Genomic DNA, 20,598 nt, shown 5'->3' with positions numbered 1-20,598 from the left:
AGGGGCTCCACCTCTGACCGCTGTGTGACCTCCGGCCTGGTTCCCACCCTCTCTGAGCTCCATCCCAATCCAGGGTGGTGAGCACACCCAACTATGAGAGGCGGCCAGGAGGCTGGGAGCCCACGTCCAGCAGAGGCGGTGTCTCTGGTGCCGATGGGGCTCCCTAATTCCTGGCAGGCTGGGGGGAGACGGGCACGTGGCATGACCCAGCCAGCGGCGGTTCAACCCTCACATCTTGCCATTTTCATGGTGAGGCGGGGGTGGGGAGAGATGGACAAATGCCAGCTCCCAGGTCTCAGTCGGTGACCCTCCCCGTGTCCCCTGGGGAGGAGGTGGGTCCACCCGGGTGTGATGTTCGAATTCCCCGGACATCCAGCCTCCCCCGAAGCCTGCAGAGACAGGAGTGCGCCACCTCTGAAGAGCTCCTTCATGTTACCTGGCCGGGACTTGCCGGAAGTTCTCCCCCAGAAACGAGGTTGCAGAAAACCTGCCTCGCCATTCATTGATCAGGGCCTTGCAGGAACCCAAAAGGCCCAAGGGGCCCTGGGAAGGTCAGGGCCAGAACCTGCGAGGCCCCCAGGCTTGTCCCCTCCTCTGTCTCCTCCCTTCTGCCTGGACCCCTAAAGGGTGGATGGGCAGTCCTCGGGGGCCCCCCTCCCAACCCCAAGGTCTCACTCTTGGCCCCAATTTCAAATTCCCAAGTGGAAGAGAGACTGGTTGGACCATCTTGCCCAATCAGCCTGGCAAATATCTGAAAAGGAGCTCTCTGAAGAAAAACAAGGGTCCTGCTCGAGGCATTGTGTATGTCCGTGGTGGAAGTTCCCGAACCGCGGCTGATTTCCCACTACCAGGGTGGCTGCAGTGTGCCCCGAGTGGGCAGAGGTGCGGGGTGACTCCCCACAGATAGGTCCTTAGCTGCAAATAACCCCTAGGGCACAGTGAAATCTAGTCCAATAATCAGGAAGTGATGAGTTTGGGGTATTTATTACCTGTTTTTAATATAATGCATTTAACTATGAGCTTCTATGGCTGTATTTAACAACCAACTCTCCACATTCCTGAAAATTTAACAATAGTCATGAGAGCCATTTTGGGGCCACTCCAGCACACCCCTGACCAAGGCCACTAAGCAGAAGAGTTCCCGGGACATGCCCCAGAGGCATCGGAGGACGAGTCTCAGAGAAGGGGCGCTCCCCGCAAAAGCCTGTTCTGGCAGCTTAGCAGGATCTGCCTTTCTGGGGACCCTCCTCCACGAATGAGTGTATGGGCCTAGTTCGTAGCAGTCCCCTTCGGCACACTGGGACAGAGGAACTCGAGCTCAGGGTTTCCAGGCAAACCAGGGTACATGCAGATCCTTCCATTTCAGAGCGACCCCAGGAGTGGCGTCACCTCTGAGCCCTGGGGAGAATCACAGCTCCCACCACCTGGGCTTGGGGTCTGGTATAGGACTCCAGGTGACAAGCTCAGAGAGCGCCGGGGACCTGCGGAGGCCTCCATAAACCTACCATCGTCCTGACTCACCTCGCCCTCTGCCAGCCTGTCTCCTCCCCTGCCACCTGCTGGGAATCCAGACACCATCCCATGGGAGCAGCGTGAGGTTTAACCCCAGGCAGACCCAGCGGAGGCGCCCACGATGCCCAGCAGCTATGCCGTGTCGGGCACCTGTCCTGAGCCAAGCACCACTCACAGAAAAGCAGGTTGAATGTCAGAACCACCTGGGGGAGGGCGGGCATTGCCAGCCCCCGCTTAGAGAGATCACGGCTTCAGAGAGGTCATCCAGCCAGCAGTACCGAAGCTGGAGTTTGAACCCGGGGGCCCCAAGCCTCGGGGGTGAGCAGTGGTTGTCTGCTGTCTATGAGACACATGGCTGTTTGCAGAAGGCAGGGCTGACTGCACAGTGTGGCCGCAGGTGCTGGAGCCTAGGGCCTGGCTGGGCAGGGGGAGATGCTCATGGGGCTGCAGGTAGCTGGCCCAGCAGCGGGGCCCGGCCCCAGCACTCCCTTGTCCCTGCAACACCCTCACCCTCAGCCCCCCACTCACGAACCCCACCTGTAGGGCCTCCAACATCAGAGTATGGGGAAAAGGGGCCATGCTGGGACCCGCTTTCTCTGCAGCCTTGCATCTGGACTGTGGCCCTGTGGGAGGGGAGCTCATAAAGAACCTAATTCTGCCACTTTTCCCTGGTACCGAGCATGTATCAGATATCTGGTGCTGCGTAACAAATGACCCCAAAACTTAGCGGCTTAAAACAACACACATTTACTATCTCACAGTCAGGAATCCAGGCTTGGGTTAGCTGGGTCTTTGGTCTCAGGGTTCCTCACAAGCCAGAGACAGAAGGGCTGAGCCCAAGGCCACATCAGGAACACACACGTACCGTGCCCAGGACAGTGTCCAGTTCCACAGCACTGGCCCTGGGAAATGGCCCCAAACACTGGAACCATTGTGACCTCAGGGGTTAGGTCAGGGCCCGCTGGGGCAGGGGAAGGGGAGACACAGAGATAGGGCTGCCCCACCGGGCATGAGGACAGAGCTGGAGGCTGGGGCCTGTGGGTTCTCCAAACCGCACCCCAACATGGACGGGCAGCATTCGGAAAAGCCACACAGCCACAGCACGGCTGATAGGACGTCATCGACCATGTCCCAGAACTCCAGGTCAGCCCAGCACCAAGCTGGGGCATGTGGGAACCCAGAAGGGGATGCCCGATGCCCTACTTCCCACAGGTACCCTGGCTTCTCCATCTTCCAGGAGTGGGCCTCCCTGCAGGACAGCAAAGGGCACCCCCGGGGCGCATCTGGGGCTGAGCCAAGGAAAGAAGAGTCCGTGCAGCCAGGAACAGCGGTGGGTGGCAGGCGGGATTGGGGTTGAGCTCCACCCTGCAGCCCTTGACTCGGTGGAGAGGAGGCTGGGAGGGAGGCTATTGCAGCCAAATGCGGCGTGGCTGTCGGCCGCTTGTGGGGCTGGCAGCGTGTCACCGTCCAGTCCACACATGCCTGCTGCAGGAGTGAGTGAGGGGACTGAGGGACAGACGGGCTGACACTGGCCGCCTGCTTCCTGGAGCCTCGGCTTCTCATCTGCACAATGGACCGTGGTACAACGGCCCGTGTCCCCGCAAAGACGCCGCGTGTCCTGCGCAAGGTTGCTGCACCAGGGCAGAGGTGGCGAGGGCAGGGCAGGGGCCGGCGGGGGGGGGGGGGGGGGGGGGGGGCGGGGGGCAGGGCAGGGGCAGGCGGGCTCCCTCCCCTGCCGCCTCAGACCCCAGGGCGCCCTCCACGGGGCCGGGGCAGGCCCAGCTCTCCAGACTGTCCCCGGGTGGGTCCGGAGCAGGGTTCCCGTTTGTGACGCCCATCGTGGCGGGTTGTTCCAGAAGGAGCAGCTTCGCACCTGCTTTGAACTCGGTTATTTTGGTCTGCACACAGTCGTCTCCGTGTGTGTGTTGTCAGGCCCGTCTCCTCCTCTGCCACATCTTGGATCACTTCGAAGGCGAGAAAACGCTCCCCTCTGCAGCTGTTTGCCTGACTATGCTTCTGCCGTTTTTCTGTATTTAAAAATATATTCAGTTTTGGTCGTCACAGGGCTAGGATGCCGTTTTAGGGCGAGATACCGGCCAAGTGCTTGTGGGTGACACTGAGCAGCCTGAGTTCCCTCCTGGGTGCAGAGGAGAGCCGGGCTCCAACCCATGGTGAGATGCCCACAGAGGTGGCACCAGCCAGCCTCCGTCGGGAAGGCCACACTTTCTGGGAGTGGCAGGGAAGTGGCTGGTTTTTTGAGAGGTGGCAGGAAGGTTCAAGTGTGCACTGAGCCCCGCCGGCCACCGTCCCCAGGATGCAGGCTTCGGACTCAGGCTGGGTCTGAACCAGCCTCATCCCACAGAGGCTGTATGTCCTGGGACAGGTCACTGAACCTCTCTGTGTCTCGGCACCACTTAGGGTTGGTGTGTGAGGACAGTATGGAGTGTGACGAGGTAGGGATGGAGGGTCAGAGGAGAGGTGACGAGAGGGGCGCCCATCCCTCTCCGGCAGGACGTTGTGTGCAGCAGGGGCGAGCCCCCCCAGAATGCCTTCATCTACGCATCACTCACTCGTCCAGCCACCCAGCACCCCCACACCAGGCACCTGTCGGACAGCCTCACCCCAGCGGCACCCCGATGGCCGAGGCTCCCTGACCAGCCTGTCTAGCATGGCCCCGCAGCTTGTCCAAACCCTGTCCCTGCTCGATTTCCCCTCTCACTGTCCCCAGCTGGTGCAGGACAGAGTCTGTCCATTGCCTCTGCCCCAGAACACGAGCACTACGAGGGAAGGGGTTGCTTTGTGTGTCGTTCAGATGAAGCCCCAGGGCCTGGAGCAGTGTCTGGCTGCAATAGGTACTCACTGAAGGAATGAAGGCAGGAAGCGATGAGGCTCCCCGAGCACTGTGGAGGGCTCGGGAATGACGGAGATGGCCGGCCACTCCAGGCCAAGGGCCCCAGCCCGTCTCTGCCCCCACACCTGGTAAACGCTGTCATCCCAACACGTGCCCTGGACATGACAGCTTCCTGAGGACAGTCTGGCTGAGTGCAGAAATGCGACATCTCTGTCAACCCCAGGAGTGTCCCCTGCTTGGCCACCTGGTCACTGGTTCCCAAAGAGGCAGACGGTGGGGAGGGTCCTCAGTTCCGGCATGGCTATGGGATGGAGTGAGCATGAACGCCGTCTGGGAAGGGAGCTGGCAGAGGCAGGACTGCCAGGAACAGCTCCAGGAGGACGGGGGGAGGAGGAGGGTCTCACTGTCTGAGGAAGTCCCCCCAAGGCAGTGCGCCTCAGACTCACCCGCTCACTCGTTTGTTCTATTGACCTTCACTGACAGCCTGCCCAGGACATGTTGGGGACCCAGGGATAGCCAGCACATCCCGAGGGACACTTGGGAAGGAAAAGGGCCAGGGGGTAGTCAGCAGTGACACCAGGGTTCAGGAGAGCCAGGGAGGGCCCTCGGTCAGCCGGGGAGTCAGGGGAAGCACCCCAACCCCAGGATGCTCTTTCCAAGTGAAGAAGGCTGAGGGGTGGGCCTCTGTGCATTGCCCTGAAAGGGACAGGGAGAGAGGAGGAGAAAGGACCCACGCTCTGGGCAGCGGGCCCAGGAGAGCAAAGGCCGGCCGGCCAAGTGGACCGGGCTTGGACAGCTGGATCCTGGCAAGGGCGCTGTTGGGGAGAGAGCAGGGGGGCTGTCACAGGCCTTTTCCAGAAATGAGGATGGGCTCACTGTTGCTTTGATACATCGCTCTACCATTCGTCCCACAACTATTTGCTGAGCACCTGCTTGGTGTGCCAGGCACTGTTACAGGTGTTGGGGGATACAACTGGAGATAAGACATAAAGATCCCTGCCCTGGTGGCTACCTTCCAGTGGGGCAGACAGCCAATAAACAGTAGATGTAATAAAGTAAGTTATCTAATGCTACAAGGTTAAAAGTGATAGGGGAAAAGTTGAGAGGGGGAGGGGGTAGAGAGGCGGGTGGGGGGCAGGCTGCAATTTTAAATAAGTTCATCTAGGAGGTAATAATTGAGCCAAGACTCGAAGGAGGTGAGAAACTGAGCCAAGCAGCTATCTGGAGGAAGGATGTTCCCCAGACTGAAGGGTCAGCCAGTGCAAAGGTCCTGAGGTAGAAATATGCCTGGTGGTTTGAGGAGCAGCAGGAGCTCACTGTGACTGGGATGGAATAAACAAGAGAAAGCAGAAGGTGGGGGGGTGAAATCATTTCTGTTCTTAGAGATCTTGCTTTCGTTTTTATTATGGTATAATTTATGTACAGTAAAATTCTCTCTTTAGTGGATAACTCTGCAAGTTTTGACAAAGTCATACAGTCGTGAATCCACTACCACAAGCAAAAGATATGAAACAGATCTATCTCCCCAGAATCCCCCATGCCCTTTGTAGTCAGCCCTCCCCCAACTTCCCATCCCTGGAAACCTGTTTTCTGTTTCGTTGACCTTCTTCAGAAAGCCATCAGGGTGGGGTGATACAGTGTGTGGCTTTCAGGGGTTGGTTTCTCTCACGTGGCATGATGAGTTTAAGAACGGTCCATGTTGTTGTGTTTCTCAGTGATTCATTTCTTTTTGTTGCTGCTGAGTACTTCCATGGATGTAATACACAGTTTCCTTATGCATTCACCAAAGGACATATGCATTTCTTCAGTTTGGGGCTATTACAAACAGAGCCATTATAGACATTCGCATACAGATTTTGTGTGAAAGTAAGTTGTTATTTCACCTGAGTAAACAGCTAGGGGTGGAGCGGCAGAGTTGGGTGGTGAGTATATGTTTGACCTTCTAAGAAAGCACCACGCTTACTTTCTGCACTGGCTGCACTGTTTCACATCCTCACCAGCAATGTGCGAGAGGCCGAGTTACCCCTCAACCTCACCAGCACTTGTTATTTTCAGGTTTTTCCCCAATTTTAGCTATTCCAGTAGACGTGTAGTGATATCCCACTGTGGTTTTCACTTGTTTTCCTTTATGAAGAATGATGTGGAGCACTTGTTATGGGCTTATTTGCCATCTGTTCATCTCCTTTGGGGGAATGTCTATTCAAATCTTCTTTCTGTATTTTGTTAGACCGTTTGTGTTTATGTTTGAGTTTTTCGTTTTGTTTTGTGAGTTATTTATATATTCTGGATACGGATCTTTATCAGATATGTGATTTGCAAATATTTCCTCCAAGTCCACAGCTTATCTGTTCATTTTTTCTAGATGTCTTTCAAGAAGTTCTTAATTTTGATGAAATCCAGCTTAATATTTTTTCTTCTATGGATTGTGCTTTGGGTGTCACATCTAATGAAATCTTTAATCACAAAGATTTTCTCCTACATTTTCTTCGAGAAGTTTAGATTCTAGGTTTTGCTTTTAGGTCTGCAATCTATCTTGATTAATTATTGGATAGAGCGTGAAACATAAACTGGGGGACATTTTTGCATGTGTACATCCAGCTATTGCATGCTATTTGTTGGATACATTTTCTTAATAGAATTATTTTGACTTTTATCAAAAATCAGTTGGCTTTGGGGCAGTTGGTTGGCTCAGTGGGTAGAGCATGCAACTCTTGATCTCATGGTTGTGAGTTCAAGCCCCACATTGGGTGTGGAGCCTACTTTAAAAATTTAAATTAATACAGTTAAGTTTTTTTTAAAGTCAGTTAGCCTTGTATGTGTGAGTCTTTTTCTGGACTTTTTGCATTGAATATTTAGAGATATTTTTACAAAACTGACATCTTAACAATATTGAGTCTTCTGATCCATGAACGTGGTATATCTCTCACTTATTAAAGTCTTCTTTATTTCTTTATTTCATTGCTAGTTTATATTTTACAGTTCATAGACCTTGCAATTATTTCTTAGTGTACCTAAATATCTCATGATCTTTAATGCTACTGCGTATGGTACCTTTTTATTTTCAAGTCCCAATTGCTCTTTGCTAGTATAGAGAAATATGACTGATTTTTGCATCCTGACTTTATTTTTGCAAATTTGCCAGACACCCTGTTCAGTTCTAGTAGGATTTTTGTAGATTCTTTGGAATTTTCTAATTAGGTGATAACATCCTCTGTAAGTAGAGATAGCTTTTTTCTTCCTTTCCAGTCTGCACACTTTTAATTTCTTTTCTTACCTGTTTGTATTGACTGAGCCCTCAGTACCATGTTGAATAGAAGTGGTGAAAACAGACATCCTTCCCTCATTCCCAATGATGTGAGGAAAACACTCAGTCTTTCACCATTAATAAGTATAATATTAGCTATAGGATTTTTGTAGATGTTTTTAATCAGGTTAAGGAAATTCCTTTAATTCTTGTTTTTATTGTGAATATATGTTGAATTTTGTCAAATGCTTTCTCTGTATCTACTGAGATGATTATATTATTTTCTTCTTTCATCTACCAATATGGTAAGTTACATTGACTGATTTTCAATTGCTCAACCCACCTTGCATGCCCAGGATAAGGCCACTTGGTCATGGTGGATACGCATGTCTGTATATTTTGGATTCGTATGTTAAGAAAGTTTGCAGTGCCTTTCTTTGGTTTTGGTATCAGGGCACTAATGTTCACCTCACTGAATGAGTTAGGAAGTGTTCCCTCTTTAATTTTCTGGAAGAGTTTTATAGTATTGGTATCATTTGTTCCTTAAATGATAGAGTTTAAGAGTAAAGCCACCTGGGCCTAAAATTTTCTTTGTGGGAAGGTCTTCAACTACAAATTCAATGTTTATAATAGACAACTGGCTATTCTGATTATTCAGTTATTCTTGATTGAGCTTTGGTATTTTATGACCAAGGAATTCATTTTATCTGGGTTGTCAAATTTATTGGCATCAAGTTGTTCATAATACTCTCTCACTATTATTTTAATGTCGGTAGGATTTTTAATGATGTACTTATTCTCCCTCTTTATATTAATAATTTGTGTCTTCTTTCTTTTTGCCCTAATAAAGCCTGATAGAAGTTTTCAAATGTATGTATCTTTTCAAAAAGCTGGCTTTTGGTTTCATTGATTTTCTCTATTGTTTTTCTGTTTCCACTTCATTGATTTCTGCTCTACTTTTTATTATTTTCCTTCTTTGGGCTTAATTTGCCCCTTTTCCCCTAGTTTTTAAGATGGAAACTAGGTCATTGATTTCAGACCTCTATTCTTTTCTAATACTATAAGTTTTAATGCTATAAATTTCCCTCAAAGCACTGCTTTAGCCGCATCTCATGCATTTTTATATGTTGTGTTTTCATTTTCTTTCAGTTCAAAATACTTTTTACTTTCTCTTTTTAATTTCTTCTTGACCCATGCATTATTTAAAATTTTTATTTAGTTTTCAAAATACTTGGGGATTTCCCATCTATCTTTCTGTCATTGATTTCTAATTTCATTCTATTGTGGTCAAAGAGTATGCTTTGTTTGATCTGAATCCTTTTAAACTTATTGAGACTATTTTATGGCTCAATATGATCTATCTTGGTAGATGTTCCACATGAACTTGAAGAAAATGTGTGTTCTTCTGTTGTTAGATGGAGATTTTTGTAAATGCTAATTAGATTACATTAGCCAAGAGTATTATCAAGTCTTTTATATCCTTAATGATTATCTCTGTCTTCTTGTTCTATCAATTATTGACAGAGGGATGCTGAAATCTTCAACTATGATTCAATTATTCTTCAACTATTTCTCCTTTTGGTTCTATCTTTTTTACTTTATATATTATGAAGTTCTGTTATTAGGTGCATGAACATTTAGAATTGTAAGTCATCTTGACAAATGATCCCTTTATCATTATGAACTGATTCTCTTTATCTCTGGTTATATTATTCACTCAAAAATATACTTTTCCTAATATTAACATAGCCACTTCTGTTTTCTTTAGAATATTGTTAGCATGGTATATCTTTTTTCATCTTTTATTTTTCATTGATTTGTGTCTATTATATTTCAAGTGTATTTCTTATAGGCAGTATATATTTGGGTCTTGATTTTTTATTCAATTTGACAGTCTCTGCTATTCGATTCAGATAGTTAAATCATTTACATTTAATGTGACTATTGAAATGATTTTGTTTTAATCTACCATCTTGCAATTTGTTTTCACTTTTTTTCTTCTCTTCTTTGTTCTATTTTTCCTCTTTGCCTCTATGTCTTTTGTTGGCTTATTAGCTATATATATTTTTAGTTGACTCCCTGATTTTTTAGTGATTGCTTAGGGCTTGTAGTGATTGCTTAGGGCTTTTCTTCTTTCATCTACCAATATGGTAGTACCATATTGGTAGATGAAAGAACATACGAATCCAAAATATACAGTACCAATATACAAGTACCAAATTTGTAGTTTACAAATTTACCATATCTCAGCCTACCTTCAAGTGATATTATGCCACTTTACTTATAGTATAAGAATCTTACAATATATTATTTCCATTTCCCTTTCCTGGCCTTTATGGTATTGCTGACATATATTTTACTTCTACATTTGCTATAGGCCCTACAAAGCATTGTTATCTTTACTTTAAACTTGAAAAATAAGAAAAAATATTTTACATTCACCTACATATTTACCATTTCCACTGTTCTCTGTTCTTTTATGTGTTTCCATATTTCCATCTGGTATTATTCTCCTTCCACCTGACAGACTTCCTCAAACACTTCTTATGGTGCAGGTCTGCTGGTTATGAATTCTTTCAGTTTTAGTGCATATGATAAAGGTTTGGTTATACCGTCAGTTTTTAATTTTTTTTTCTCTGAGTATAAGATTCTAGCTCGCCAGGTGTTTTTTTTTTTCTCTTAGTGTTTTAAAATGTTGCTCTATGTCTCCAATGCTTGCATTATTTCTTTTTTTGAAAAGATTTTTTTTTATTTTTTGTTTGACAGAGAGAGAGAGACAGACAAGGAACACAGCAGGGGCAGAGGGAGAGGGAGAAGCAGGCTCCCCACAGAGCAAGGAGACTGACGTAGGGTTCGATCCCAGGATCCCGAGATCATGACCTGAACCCAAGGCAGATGCTTAATGACTGAGCCACCCAGGCGCCCTGCTTGCATTATTTCTGACTAAAACTATACTCTTGCTCTTATCTTTATACCTTTGCATATAATGTGTCTTTCTTTCTCTGACTTTTCTCTGGCTTTCTTTCTTAAAATTTTCTCTTAGTATTGGCTTTAGGGAATTTTATTTCAATGTCATTTGGTTTAATTTTCTTCATGTTTCTTTCACTTGAGGTTCATTGAGTTTCTTGGATCTGTGGGATTTTTAGTTTTTATTACTTCGGAAACTTCAGATATTATTTCCTCAAATATTGTTTTCTGTCTCCCTTTCTTCTCCTGTGAGGATTTACATTACACACACACTGTTTTGAGGTTGTTCTACAATTCACTGATTGCTCTATTCCATTTTTTCTGGTCTTTTTTCTATTTGTGTTCCATTCTGGGGTAGTTTCTGCTGTAGTATCTTCAAGTTCACTAACCTTTGCTTCTACTGTGTCTAATCTGCTCTTAAACTCATCCAGTGTATTCTTAATCTCAAACATTGTATTCTTCATCTTGTTTATGTTTTCCATGTCTCTCTTTAGCATGCTTATGTTTTAATCTACCATGCTAAACATGTGGAATATTGTTACAATAACATTTAAAGTCCTTGTCTACTAATTCTACCATTTGTGTCATTTCTGTGTTGCTTTTGATCCATTAATGTTTTTCTCCTACTTAAGGGTCATATTTTCTTGCTGCCATGTGTGCCTGGTAATTTTTTATTCAAAGTGAACAAGACAAAAAACCATCAACAAATTCTATAGGTACATTATGTGGTATATTAGAAGGTAGTTCATCTCTTTTAACATTTACCCATTAATTTATTCTACCACATAAGAAATGTATGTCAGATCATGTCACTCAAAACCCTCTGTGGTTCCCCACTGAACTCAGAAAACACCCCAAAGTCCTGAAGAAGATGAAGACAATACCAGTGCTTCCCTCAAAGATGGAGCAACAAAGACCAGATTCCCTCTGCTTCCTTAAACAACTCAAAAATTGGGGGAATAAATATACAAACCCACTAATATCAGACATTAGATATCCATATATCTTTAGTTATATCTTTAGTGGCTAGAAAGAATACACCATGCCCATGGTCAGTACTGGGGAACTTGGAACTGTGAGTGAACAAGAAATGAGGTCCCAGAGCAAGTAGAGCAGAACCCACTTCTGCCAGGAGGGTCCAAGAGGAAGTTGTGAAACAAACAGCTTGGGCACTACCCCAAAAATGAAGGATGCCTCCTTTTTTGGCCCCTCTGGCAATGAGCACAGTCTGAGGGAATCCTGTCCGCACATTTGCAAAAGAAAAAGTGAGGGCTGATGTCCTTCCTTGCCCCTGCCACACAGCTCTTCTCAGTGTCTCCATCATGCACACATAATTGTTCTCAAGCACCAGGATGGTTGGGCCTGGGGCACAGATGAGGATGTGGTCCAGTGCACCCATCTTCATGGCTCCTGCTCCCACCTGCTCTGCAGCTCTTGGACCTCTCTCAAAGACCCCCTCAGTGACATCTGGGTAGCCAGGGCACTCTCATGTTTGTCCTGAAAAGACTGGCTGCTTCAAATCAGTGCAAGAGCTGGAGCTGGGGATGCCATACCCTGAGCCCTCCAGGTCCTGTCAGTCATGTCTGTGCCACCAGCACTTGCTAGGAGTCAGGCCTCTCCGGGCCCACAGGCAATACTGCCTACTTAACAACATCCTTGAGGCCTCCAGACTCCTTCCCTACTCCCCCCTTGGAATTCAGCCAGACCAATGAACAGAAAGGTGGACACACAGAAGGACATTGCTAAGCCTGATCCTGACCAACATGGCTCTCAGTGTCTACTGGGCTTGCATTCATGAATGCACAAAAAGGTGCCCAGATACACACACACCCTGGACCTCTTTTCCATTTCAGATTCTCCTCCCATGTCTCCAGATCCACAAAGGACCTATCTTGCATGAAGGTACCTCAGGACCCTGCCCACAGGGACAGACAGGCACACCCCACCACCATCCTGCTCTGCAAGTCACAGAGCAGCCAGGCTGCTCTTGTGCCCAAGGAGCACAAGATGTTCATGGAGGAAGCCTATAATACAGGTGATCACCAGCCCTGGGACTCTGGCAGGGTGGAGATGGCGTGGTCAGGTTCCAGCAGACCCTATCAGGTCCCTCCACTCAAAAAAGTCCTGGGGATGAGGACCAGAAGGAATCCACACTGGTGGGATCTTGGGGATGTCAAGGACCTTGTGGACATAGCGAGGCTTTCAGCAGAGAGCCCTACACACCCTCCTTGGTCTCTTCATGCCTCCTGAGGCACCATCCAAAGCCCAAAAATTCCCTCCCTCCCTCACACTTCACCTTCCACTTTCTTCCCACACCTTTTCCCACCTTAGGACCTCAACCTTGGCCTGGTCCTCTCACAGGAATGCTTATCTCCTCATTCAAAGGATGACTTGCTTTCATCCTTCTAGGCAAAGTTAAATTGCCACCTCCTCTGAGTAGCCAGTCCTAAATGTCCTTCCCTCTTTGTTGGAATGTTTTGCCCCTCCCCTCGCTGTGTGCCCAGGGCCTTTTATACAATTACAGGACCAAAGTCCACTGATAGTGGGTAGGGCTCCCATGGGCTGGAGGCTCCTTCAGAACTGAGCTGGGCCCTGACTCTTCTTTGAGCCCTCACTCACAGACCTATGACGACACAGAGGGAACATCATTGAATGTTGAATGACTAGATGGAAGGTGAAGGGGTGAAGGGAAGAATAGATAAAGGGACAGAGGGATGGATGGCTAATTTGAGTGGATGTGTGATGGATGGATGAATAAACTTATGAATGGATGGGTGGATGGACAAGTAGATAAATTTATGAGCAGATGGGTGACAGATGGATGGATGGATACATTTATTAACGCATGGATTGATGGGTGAATGTAAGGATGGACAGACAGGTGGACGGGTAGATGAATTGATGGACAAATAAACATATGAATGAATGTGTGGGTGGATGGACAGATGGATCGATGGATAGGTAGATGATAGATGATTGGATAAATGGATGCATGAAAAAGTGGTTGAATCAATGAATGGATGGAAATATGCGTGGGTATATAAGGGTGTGAAATCTTCACGCATTCCTGCTTCTTTTTTTTTTTTTAAAGATTTTATTTATTTGACAGAGAGAGACACAGCGAGAGAGGGAACACAAGCAGGAGGAGTGGGAGAGGGAGAAGCAGGCTTCCCCCTGAGCAGGGAGCCAGATGCGGGGCTCGATCCCAGGATCATGGGATCATGACCTAAGCCGAAGGCAGCAGTTTAACCAACTGAGCCACCCAGTCACCCTGCATTCCTGCTTCTTATCCTATCTCAAACTCCAGGAGGACTGTTTGGACAGTCAGGAGGCCCAGGAATTCCCAATGTGTTCAGTTCTTCAGTCCTCATTTTCAGATCATTGTTTCCCATTCCTGGCCCTACCCCCTTCTCTATCCACTTATTCCTGATGGCACAATGTAACCTTCCCATATCACATCAACCCTCACACTTTTTCCATCTTCTTTAGGTATTTGCTTCAAGATGCTCCGAGACCTGAATAGTTCAGACCCCCTCCACCTGAAGTACATCATCAAGAAGATCAAGAACATGGCTTATGGGGCCCCCAACCTGGTGCTGGAAACCATCCATGACTACTTTGTAGACAACCCTGAGGTGGGAGTTGCTTGGGCCATTGGAGGGACTGCATGGGGGGCAAAGGGGAGGGCCAGACCACAAGTCCAGTTCAAATCCTGGCTCTTTGGTACAACTAAATGATTTGGGGCAAGTTGATCTCCTCATATGTCCAATAGGCTGAGTGGGGAAGGAGGAAGTTGGACCAACATGTGTGACCATCCTCAGAATAGTCCCATGATATAGATGTTATGATCCCCATAGATAAGAAAACAGGCTTAGGAAAGGGAAGTGATCTGCCTAAAGTCACAGAATGATTAAGTAGCAGAGGTGGATGGGTGGATGGATGGATGGATGGATGGACGGACAGACGGATGGATGGATAGGTGGGTGGGTGGATGGTTGAATAGATGGATAGATGGTTGGATGGGTGGATAGTTGGGTGGATGGATGGATGGTTGGATGGATGGATGGATGGATGATGGATGGATAGTTGGATGGGTGGATGTATGGGTGGATGGATAGTTGGATGGGTAGATGGATGGATGGATGGATGGATGGATAGTTGAATAGATGGATGGATGGGTGGATAGATGGGTGGATGGATGGATGGATGGATGGATGTTTGGATAGGTTGGTAGATGGACAGATGGATAATTAGCAGGAAGATCTGATTAAGTTTTAATGAATGGGTGAATAAATGAATGAATAAATAAATGAATGAATGGGGGCGCCTGGGTGGCTCAGTTGGTTAAGCGCCTGCCTTTGGCTCAGGTCGTGATCCCAGGGTCCTGGGATCAAGCCCTGCATCAGGTTTTCCTCTCAACCAGGGAACCTGCTTCTCTCTCTCCCTCTGTGATCTCTCTCACTTTCACACACTCTATAAAATCTTTTTTAAAAAATGAATGAATGAACTGACTGTAGAGGCAGAATGCTTTTAAAATCCCATAACAGGGGCGCCTGGGTGGCTCAGTCGTTAAGCATCTGCCTTTGGCTCAGGTCATGATCCCAGGGTCCCGGGATCGAGCCCCGCATCGGGCTCCCTGCTCTGCGGGAAGCCTGCTTCTCCCTCTCCCACTCCCCCTGCTTGTGTTCCTGCTCTAGCTGTCTCTCTCTGTCAAATAAATAAAATCTTTAAAAAAAAATTTTTTTAATAATAATAAATAAATAAATAAATAAATAAAATCCCATAGCAGTTTCAGAGGATAGAGACAAACTTTTATTCGTCTGTCTCTGTAGAACCTAGTTCAGGGCCTGCACATAGTGCATGTTCACTAAATGGTTATTGGACAAATGGCCAAGTGCCTCCATTTGTCCTCTCCCTCTCCCTCTGGCCTCCTCAGCCTCCCCACACCTAGGCTTTCACTGGTGGCCACTCCCCACGTGACCAAACCCAACGTGCCTCTGAACCTCTGCCCACTCTGCCACCCACAGATCTCCTCCCGCCACAGGTTCCGGCTGTTCCATGTCCTGGAGGCCGTCATTGAAGCCAGCGACTCCCTGGAGGAGGCCTGGGAGAAGTCGTTCATGCAGCTGGCCCTGGAGAACATGACCAAGTCCACGGTGTGCCTCCCATCCCAGCAAATAGGCCACTTCTGGGAACGCAGGCTGCTGCCCCCAGCATCCAAATAATGGTGGGGGTGCCCAGTCCTGTGGTTGACCAAGTGATCTCTGTCCTTTTCATTTTCTTACCACCAGCCCCTTCAGAGGGACAACCTCAGGTGCCCATTTTACAGTTGAGAAAGGTGAGATTCAGAGAGCTTATTGCTTATCTGAGTCTACAGGGCCTATAAGTGGAAGCGCCGAATGTCAGCAGTAGTTTAGCGCCCTTTCCTGGAAGTCTCTGCCCTGGTCCCCCCACCACCACCTGTTTTACCATTCCCACGGCGGCTGCCCACACCGAGCCTCTGAAGCCCTCCTACGAGTCCCACCCATTCTCCAGGCTTAACTCCGCCTCTGCGGCCACCTCCTGGGTCCTGCCTGCTGGAGACCACACCACTCCTACCCGCCCACCTCAGGATGTGGTCCCCGGACCTGCCCCAGGCCTGCCAACGGCCTGGGGGACTTCGGCTCCAGGGCCTGGAGGGCTGGTAGCTCTTATTTAGACAGACTAGCCCAGGGTTGCCCCACGGTGGATGTGACTTGTCACCACAGGGCTGAGCCTTGGCACTCCATGAAGTGGGAATCCGTATATATGACCCCCGTTTACAGACAGAGGGACCGAGGCTCTGGCCGTCTAAGAGATTTGCCTGCAGCAGTTAACCAGCTGGTAAATGGCCAACGTGACCAGTCTCCGTGCTCCCCACAAAGAAGTCTGTAGACCCTTCCAGTGTGGATATCAGAGAAAAACAGGAACAAAGTTCATAGCCAGTGTATTTGTGTTCTAAAATTCTGTACCTTTTTTTTAAATTTAAGTCATTGTGTAAAGCATGCCAGGCATATTTTTAAAATGCAAGGCACCTACAAATAGTCGACAGACCAGTGGTAAGAGAGAGGGGCAGTGGTGACCCAAGCTGTTGAGGGCTGCAGGACAAGCAGAGCCCACCAGCGTCTGGGTGTTGGCCTGGCTCAGCCTCCCTGCGGGTGGACAAGAGCCCCTCCGAGGCAGGGCACCGCCTGCTTCCGCACACGCTACCGCCCACCACCAGCTCTCCAGCATGGGCCGGTGCGAGCACTTCTGTAGGTACCACGAGCTGGTCCAGGACTCACAGGGGAGAACAGGCACGTCATCACCCAGGTCCCAGCCAGCCGAGCGCGTCTGCTGTCATCTTGGTGTCCAAAGCCCAATCTGGGACCCCATAGCCCATCCCAGCCGGGGACAGCATCTCGGAGACCCCAGGCTTTCCTCTTTTCTGGCTCGCTCTCTTGCTTTGGAGACACACACCCTCCAGCAGCTTCTTGAAAACGTGTGTTTGGGAAGTACAGCTTGAGACCAGGCATTTCTGGAAATCTGTCTGTTCTGGTTCACCCTGGACTCTGTGTTGGAGACCGTGGACAGAAACATCTGAAATGAAGTCAGGACGGTCAGGGTGGTGCCGAAGGCCACCAGGGAGGTGGGTCTCATGCACATCCACGCCTGGATGAGTGTGAACTTCAGGCCGAGCTGACCGCAAACGGCCACGTCGTGTTGCATTTCCCAGAATGAGGCTTATTTCCCTGAACGCCGACCTAGCAACCAGCATAGTGACCTATCCTGTGTAGACCAAGGTTAATTAGTTTTGCCTACACCAATCATAATTCTTTCAAACAGCTTCTATGAGCCTGCAGGTTTTGCCTTTATAAGCTCTTTCTCCTCCGCAACACCAAGCACATTTCCGTTACCTGCTGAATCTGTGTCTCCCCGATGGGGATTCCCAAAGATCCCACATAAACTTTTGGTTTGCTTTGCAGCTCAGTACTTTCCCGTTCGACAAGATCATTGTCATGTTGGCAATAGCATCCGTGGTCTCCCCGCTGCCCCTGGTGCGGCCGTAGAGACTCCAAAGCCATTCTGGACATTAGACCTTTGTCCGCCCGCACCTTCCTGCTGACGGCCGTGCAGCATCTTCCCTGTGGCTGCACGCTCTGCAGCTCCCCAAGGGCGCCTCGCTCTGGGTCTGTCCCAGCCGCCATGCCTTCCCGCCCTGCCTCCTGCAGTCTGGCTGCTTGGGCCCTTTGCTTCTGGAACATTCCTCACTTAATTCACTGATGGTCTCACCTCCTGGGTTTCTCTGCCCAAGGCTTCAGGGACGTCTGACACGCCGTTGCGGGCTGCTCAGTGGTCCCCAATATTCTCATCTGGTCTCTCCTCGAGCAGCTCCCCGTCTCTGTTCTGCTCTCTGAAGACTCTTTGTCTCCCAGACTTCCTATCGCGTTTCCGGCTCTGCTCCTTGTGCCTTCGACTCTCTTGCAATCTTGATTTTGTCCCCAGAATGTTCCTTTTCGCATCATGCTGTTTATAGCTTTTGTGGATGCAATACCTCCTCTTATCTCTCAGGATGTTAAAGACACAGCTTCGCTTGAAGTTTTCATTTCTCTGTTTGGACTGTATTTCCTCCAAGGAGCTGTTTTCTGGGTTTTGTCGGGTGTGTGGTGGTGGTTTTCGTCTCCCACACCCGAGGCTTCTCCAGCGTGGCTGCCTGCCCATGGTTAGTGCTGATAGGGAGCTCTGAACACACAGGCAGGTGGTGGGATTCGGGGTCCACTGTAGAGTACCAGTGAGCCCACTGCTGCCCGGCACCTGTGCTGACCTCCATGACTTTTGTCCTGGGCTGCCCAGATTTCCCAGAAAAGACCCTAACACGGTGTCTGGCCAGAGGGAAAGGCCCCCGACAGCGCTGTGGAGGACCTGGCCGCCCACCACAGACCCATGCCTGCCCCCTCCGGAGACCGAGCCTCTGGACTTTGCTGGACCCTGCAGGTGTGCGGAGTGGGCAGAGCCTCGGGCACCTGACTCCCTCTTAAACCGTCGCACCCTCCCCGGTCCCGCTCGCTGCAGAGGTCTGGGAGACGCGCCCTCCGCGAGTCCCCCCAGCAGTGGCAGAGACCCTGCCGCATGGGCTCGTGCTCAGCCCCGTTACCTCTCACTCATCGGCTCTCCAGCTGCCAGAACGTGGATACTATTGTCCTTTTCAAATCATCTCCTAAATGTCGTTGAGTGAGGTGTTGTTTTGAAAGAGCAAAATTGGCTTCAATCCACCACCTTAATGAGAAGCTCTCATGTGGAAACTTGGAGTAAATTATAAACGACAGAATGACTTCATATGAGGATTCCAACAACATCACAGGGCGTTCAGGGAGGGACTGTAGACCCCCTCGCTTCCAGATGCCCCCAAACACAAGCTGGACCCCTGGCCTCGGCCCGGCGATGACCTGTGGCATCTCCCTCACACCAGCAGCCACAGAAATCACCTGTGGCTCCTACCAAGAACCAGAGAAAAGAGGAACCCGAAACTAGAGCAGGTGTGGCCACACGGGACCGGGCTCTGCTGTGCCCGTGGCCACCGCGTCACCAGACCATGGTGGGCGGGCCTCTGCCCCCAGCAGCCGACACCCCACCTCCTCGGGACACAGAAGCATAGCCTGGGGCTCGGAATTCACAGTGCGAAAGAATCAAAGGCCATGACATTGTTCCGAGCAGCCAGGAGCTCAGGCAAAGAGGCGACGTTGACAGGAGCCTTCAGGCCACATCTCCTGAGTGTGGCCCCCGGGGGGCGGGCTTTAAAACAGGACGAGCAGCGGATAGACAGGTGGGCCGGAGCAGCGCAGGAAGCACAGTGGGTTTCCGGAACGGTAGGAGGACCAGGGATGTTGAAAGTCACAGGAAGCTCTAACCCCTGTGTGTATTGGGCTATCTTGGCCTCAGTTTCCTAACCAAAAACTGGGTTGACAACAGCTGCCCTGCCCACCAAGCCCGACCCTGTGTGTGAAATGCCAAAGCTTTGTCCAGGTGCCCACTCTTCCTTCGCGCCTCCCGCCCTCCAGGAGCTGGAAGAGGTGTACCAGGACGCGGCCAGCAACGTGCTGCTGGCCATCTGCAGGCACTCGTGGCGGGCGGTGGCCCAGCACCTGGAGACCGAGGTCCTGACGGGCGTCTTCCCGCACCGCAGCCTCCTCTACGTGATGGGCATCCTGACCTCTAACGGTATGTCCTGCCCTAGGGGCCTGAGGCACCCCCAGCCTCGCCGTGGCCACCCTCTGCCCACCAGCTCCCCAGGGCAGGGGCGGGGCACATCATAAGGAAAGAGGCAGAAGGGGGCTTGGCGAGACTGTTGACCTGGGGGACGAATGCAGAGCCAGGCATCAGGGACACAGCAGTGAAGCATGTCCGTGCCAGGGGCAACGGGCTGTGGTCCGAGCCTCCCCATAGCCCCCAGCCCCATGGCCCACCCGGGCCACATCAGGACCCCCACGAAAGGAGACCTCCGGCCCGCCCGCTGTGCTGCTGGTCCCCACTGGCCCATGCTCCCACGGGGAGCATTTCCACGGTGGCCCGGACAGAAGCAGGACAGAGCAAGGCGGCTCTGGAGGTGGCCCAGGATGGGTGTGAGGCCCGCACACTGCCCACAGGCCTGTCCCTTGGTCACCGAGGCAGGCGGGCGCTCCTCCTCACTAGCAGACAAGGAAGCCAAGCTCTGAGAAGCAGGGTGAGGGGCCCAGAGCCACCTGGGAGCACGTCACAGGCCTGTGGCATCCACGTCCCAGTGTTTCCACAGCAGCACCGCCCCTGAGCCACGGGAAGGCCACCCTGGACAGTGGGGTCTCCGAGGACCCTGAGGGAGGAGTCTTGCCAGGGAGAGTGTTTAGCTAATGCAAAACAACCAACTCTGGCTGAGCACCTGCCCTGTGCCGGGCTCGCTGCCCTCAGGAGCTCACGGCCTCACGAGGGAAGCAGACGCCAGCTTTCATTCAGGCACCGTTCATTCACAAGTGTGAGCTGACTTGCTGCCCCC

The 20,598-nt window shown here is 50.0% G+C and overlaps 1 protein-coding gene across 1 annotated transcript in view; it reads left to right on the top strand.

Moving 5' to 3' along the window:
- The first annotated feature begins 2,575 nt into the window (after positions 1 to 2,575).
- LOC116639598 (maestro heat-like repeat family member 5) overlaps positions 2,576 to 20,598 on the top strand; it is a 72,590-nt gene continuing 54,567 nt past the window's right edge. The window contains exons 1-5 of the mRNA XM_032416109.1: positions 2,576 to 2,655; positions 12,428 to 12,609; positions 14,064 to 14,209; positions 15,602 to 15,730; positions 19,631 to 19,790. Coding sequence (XP_032272000.1) covers positions 2,576 to 2,655; positions 12,428 to 12,609; positions 14,064 to 14,209; positions 15,602 to 15,730; positions 19,631 to 19,790 — 697 coding nt within the window. The remainder of the gene's footprint in view (positions 2,656 to 12,427; positions 12,610 to 14,063; positions 14,210 to 15,601; positions 15,731 to 19,630; positions 19,791 to 20,598) is intronic.

The sequence above is a fragment of the Phoca vitulina genome, unplaced genomic scaffold (assembly GCF_004348235.1).
Source record: "Phoca vitulina isolate PV1807 unplaced genomic scaffold, GSC_HSeal_1.0 scaffold18, whole genome shotgun sequence".
Classification (NCBI taxonomy): domain Eukaryota; kingdom Metazoa; phylum Chordata; class Mammalia; order Carnivora; family Phocidae; genus Phoca; species Phoca vitulina.
This window is presented reverse-complemented; position numbering and strand designations above follow the sequence as displayed.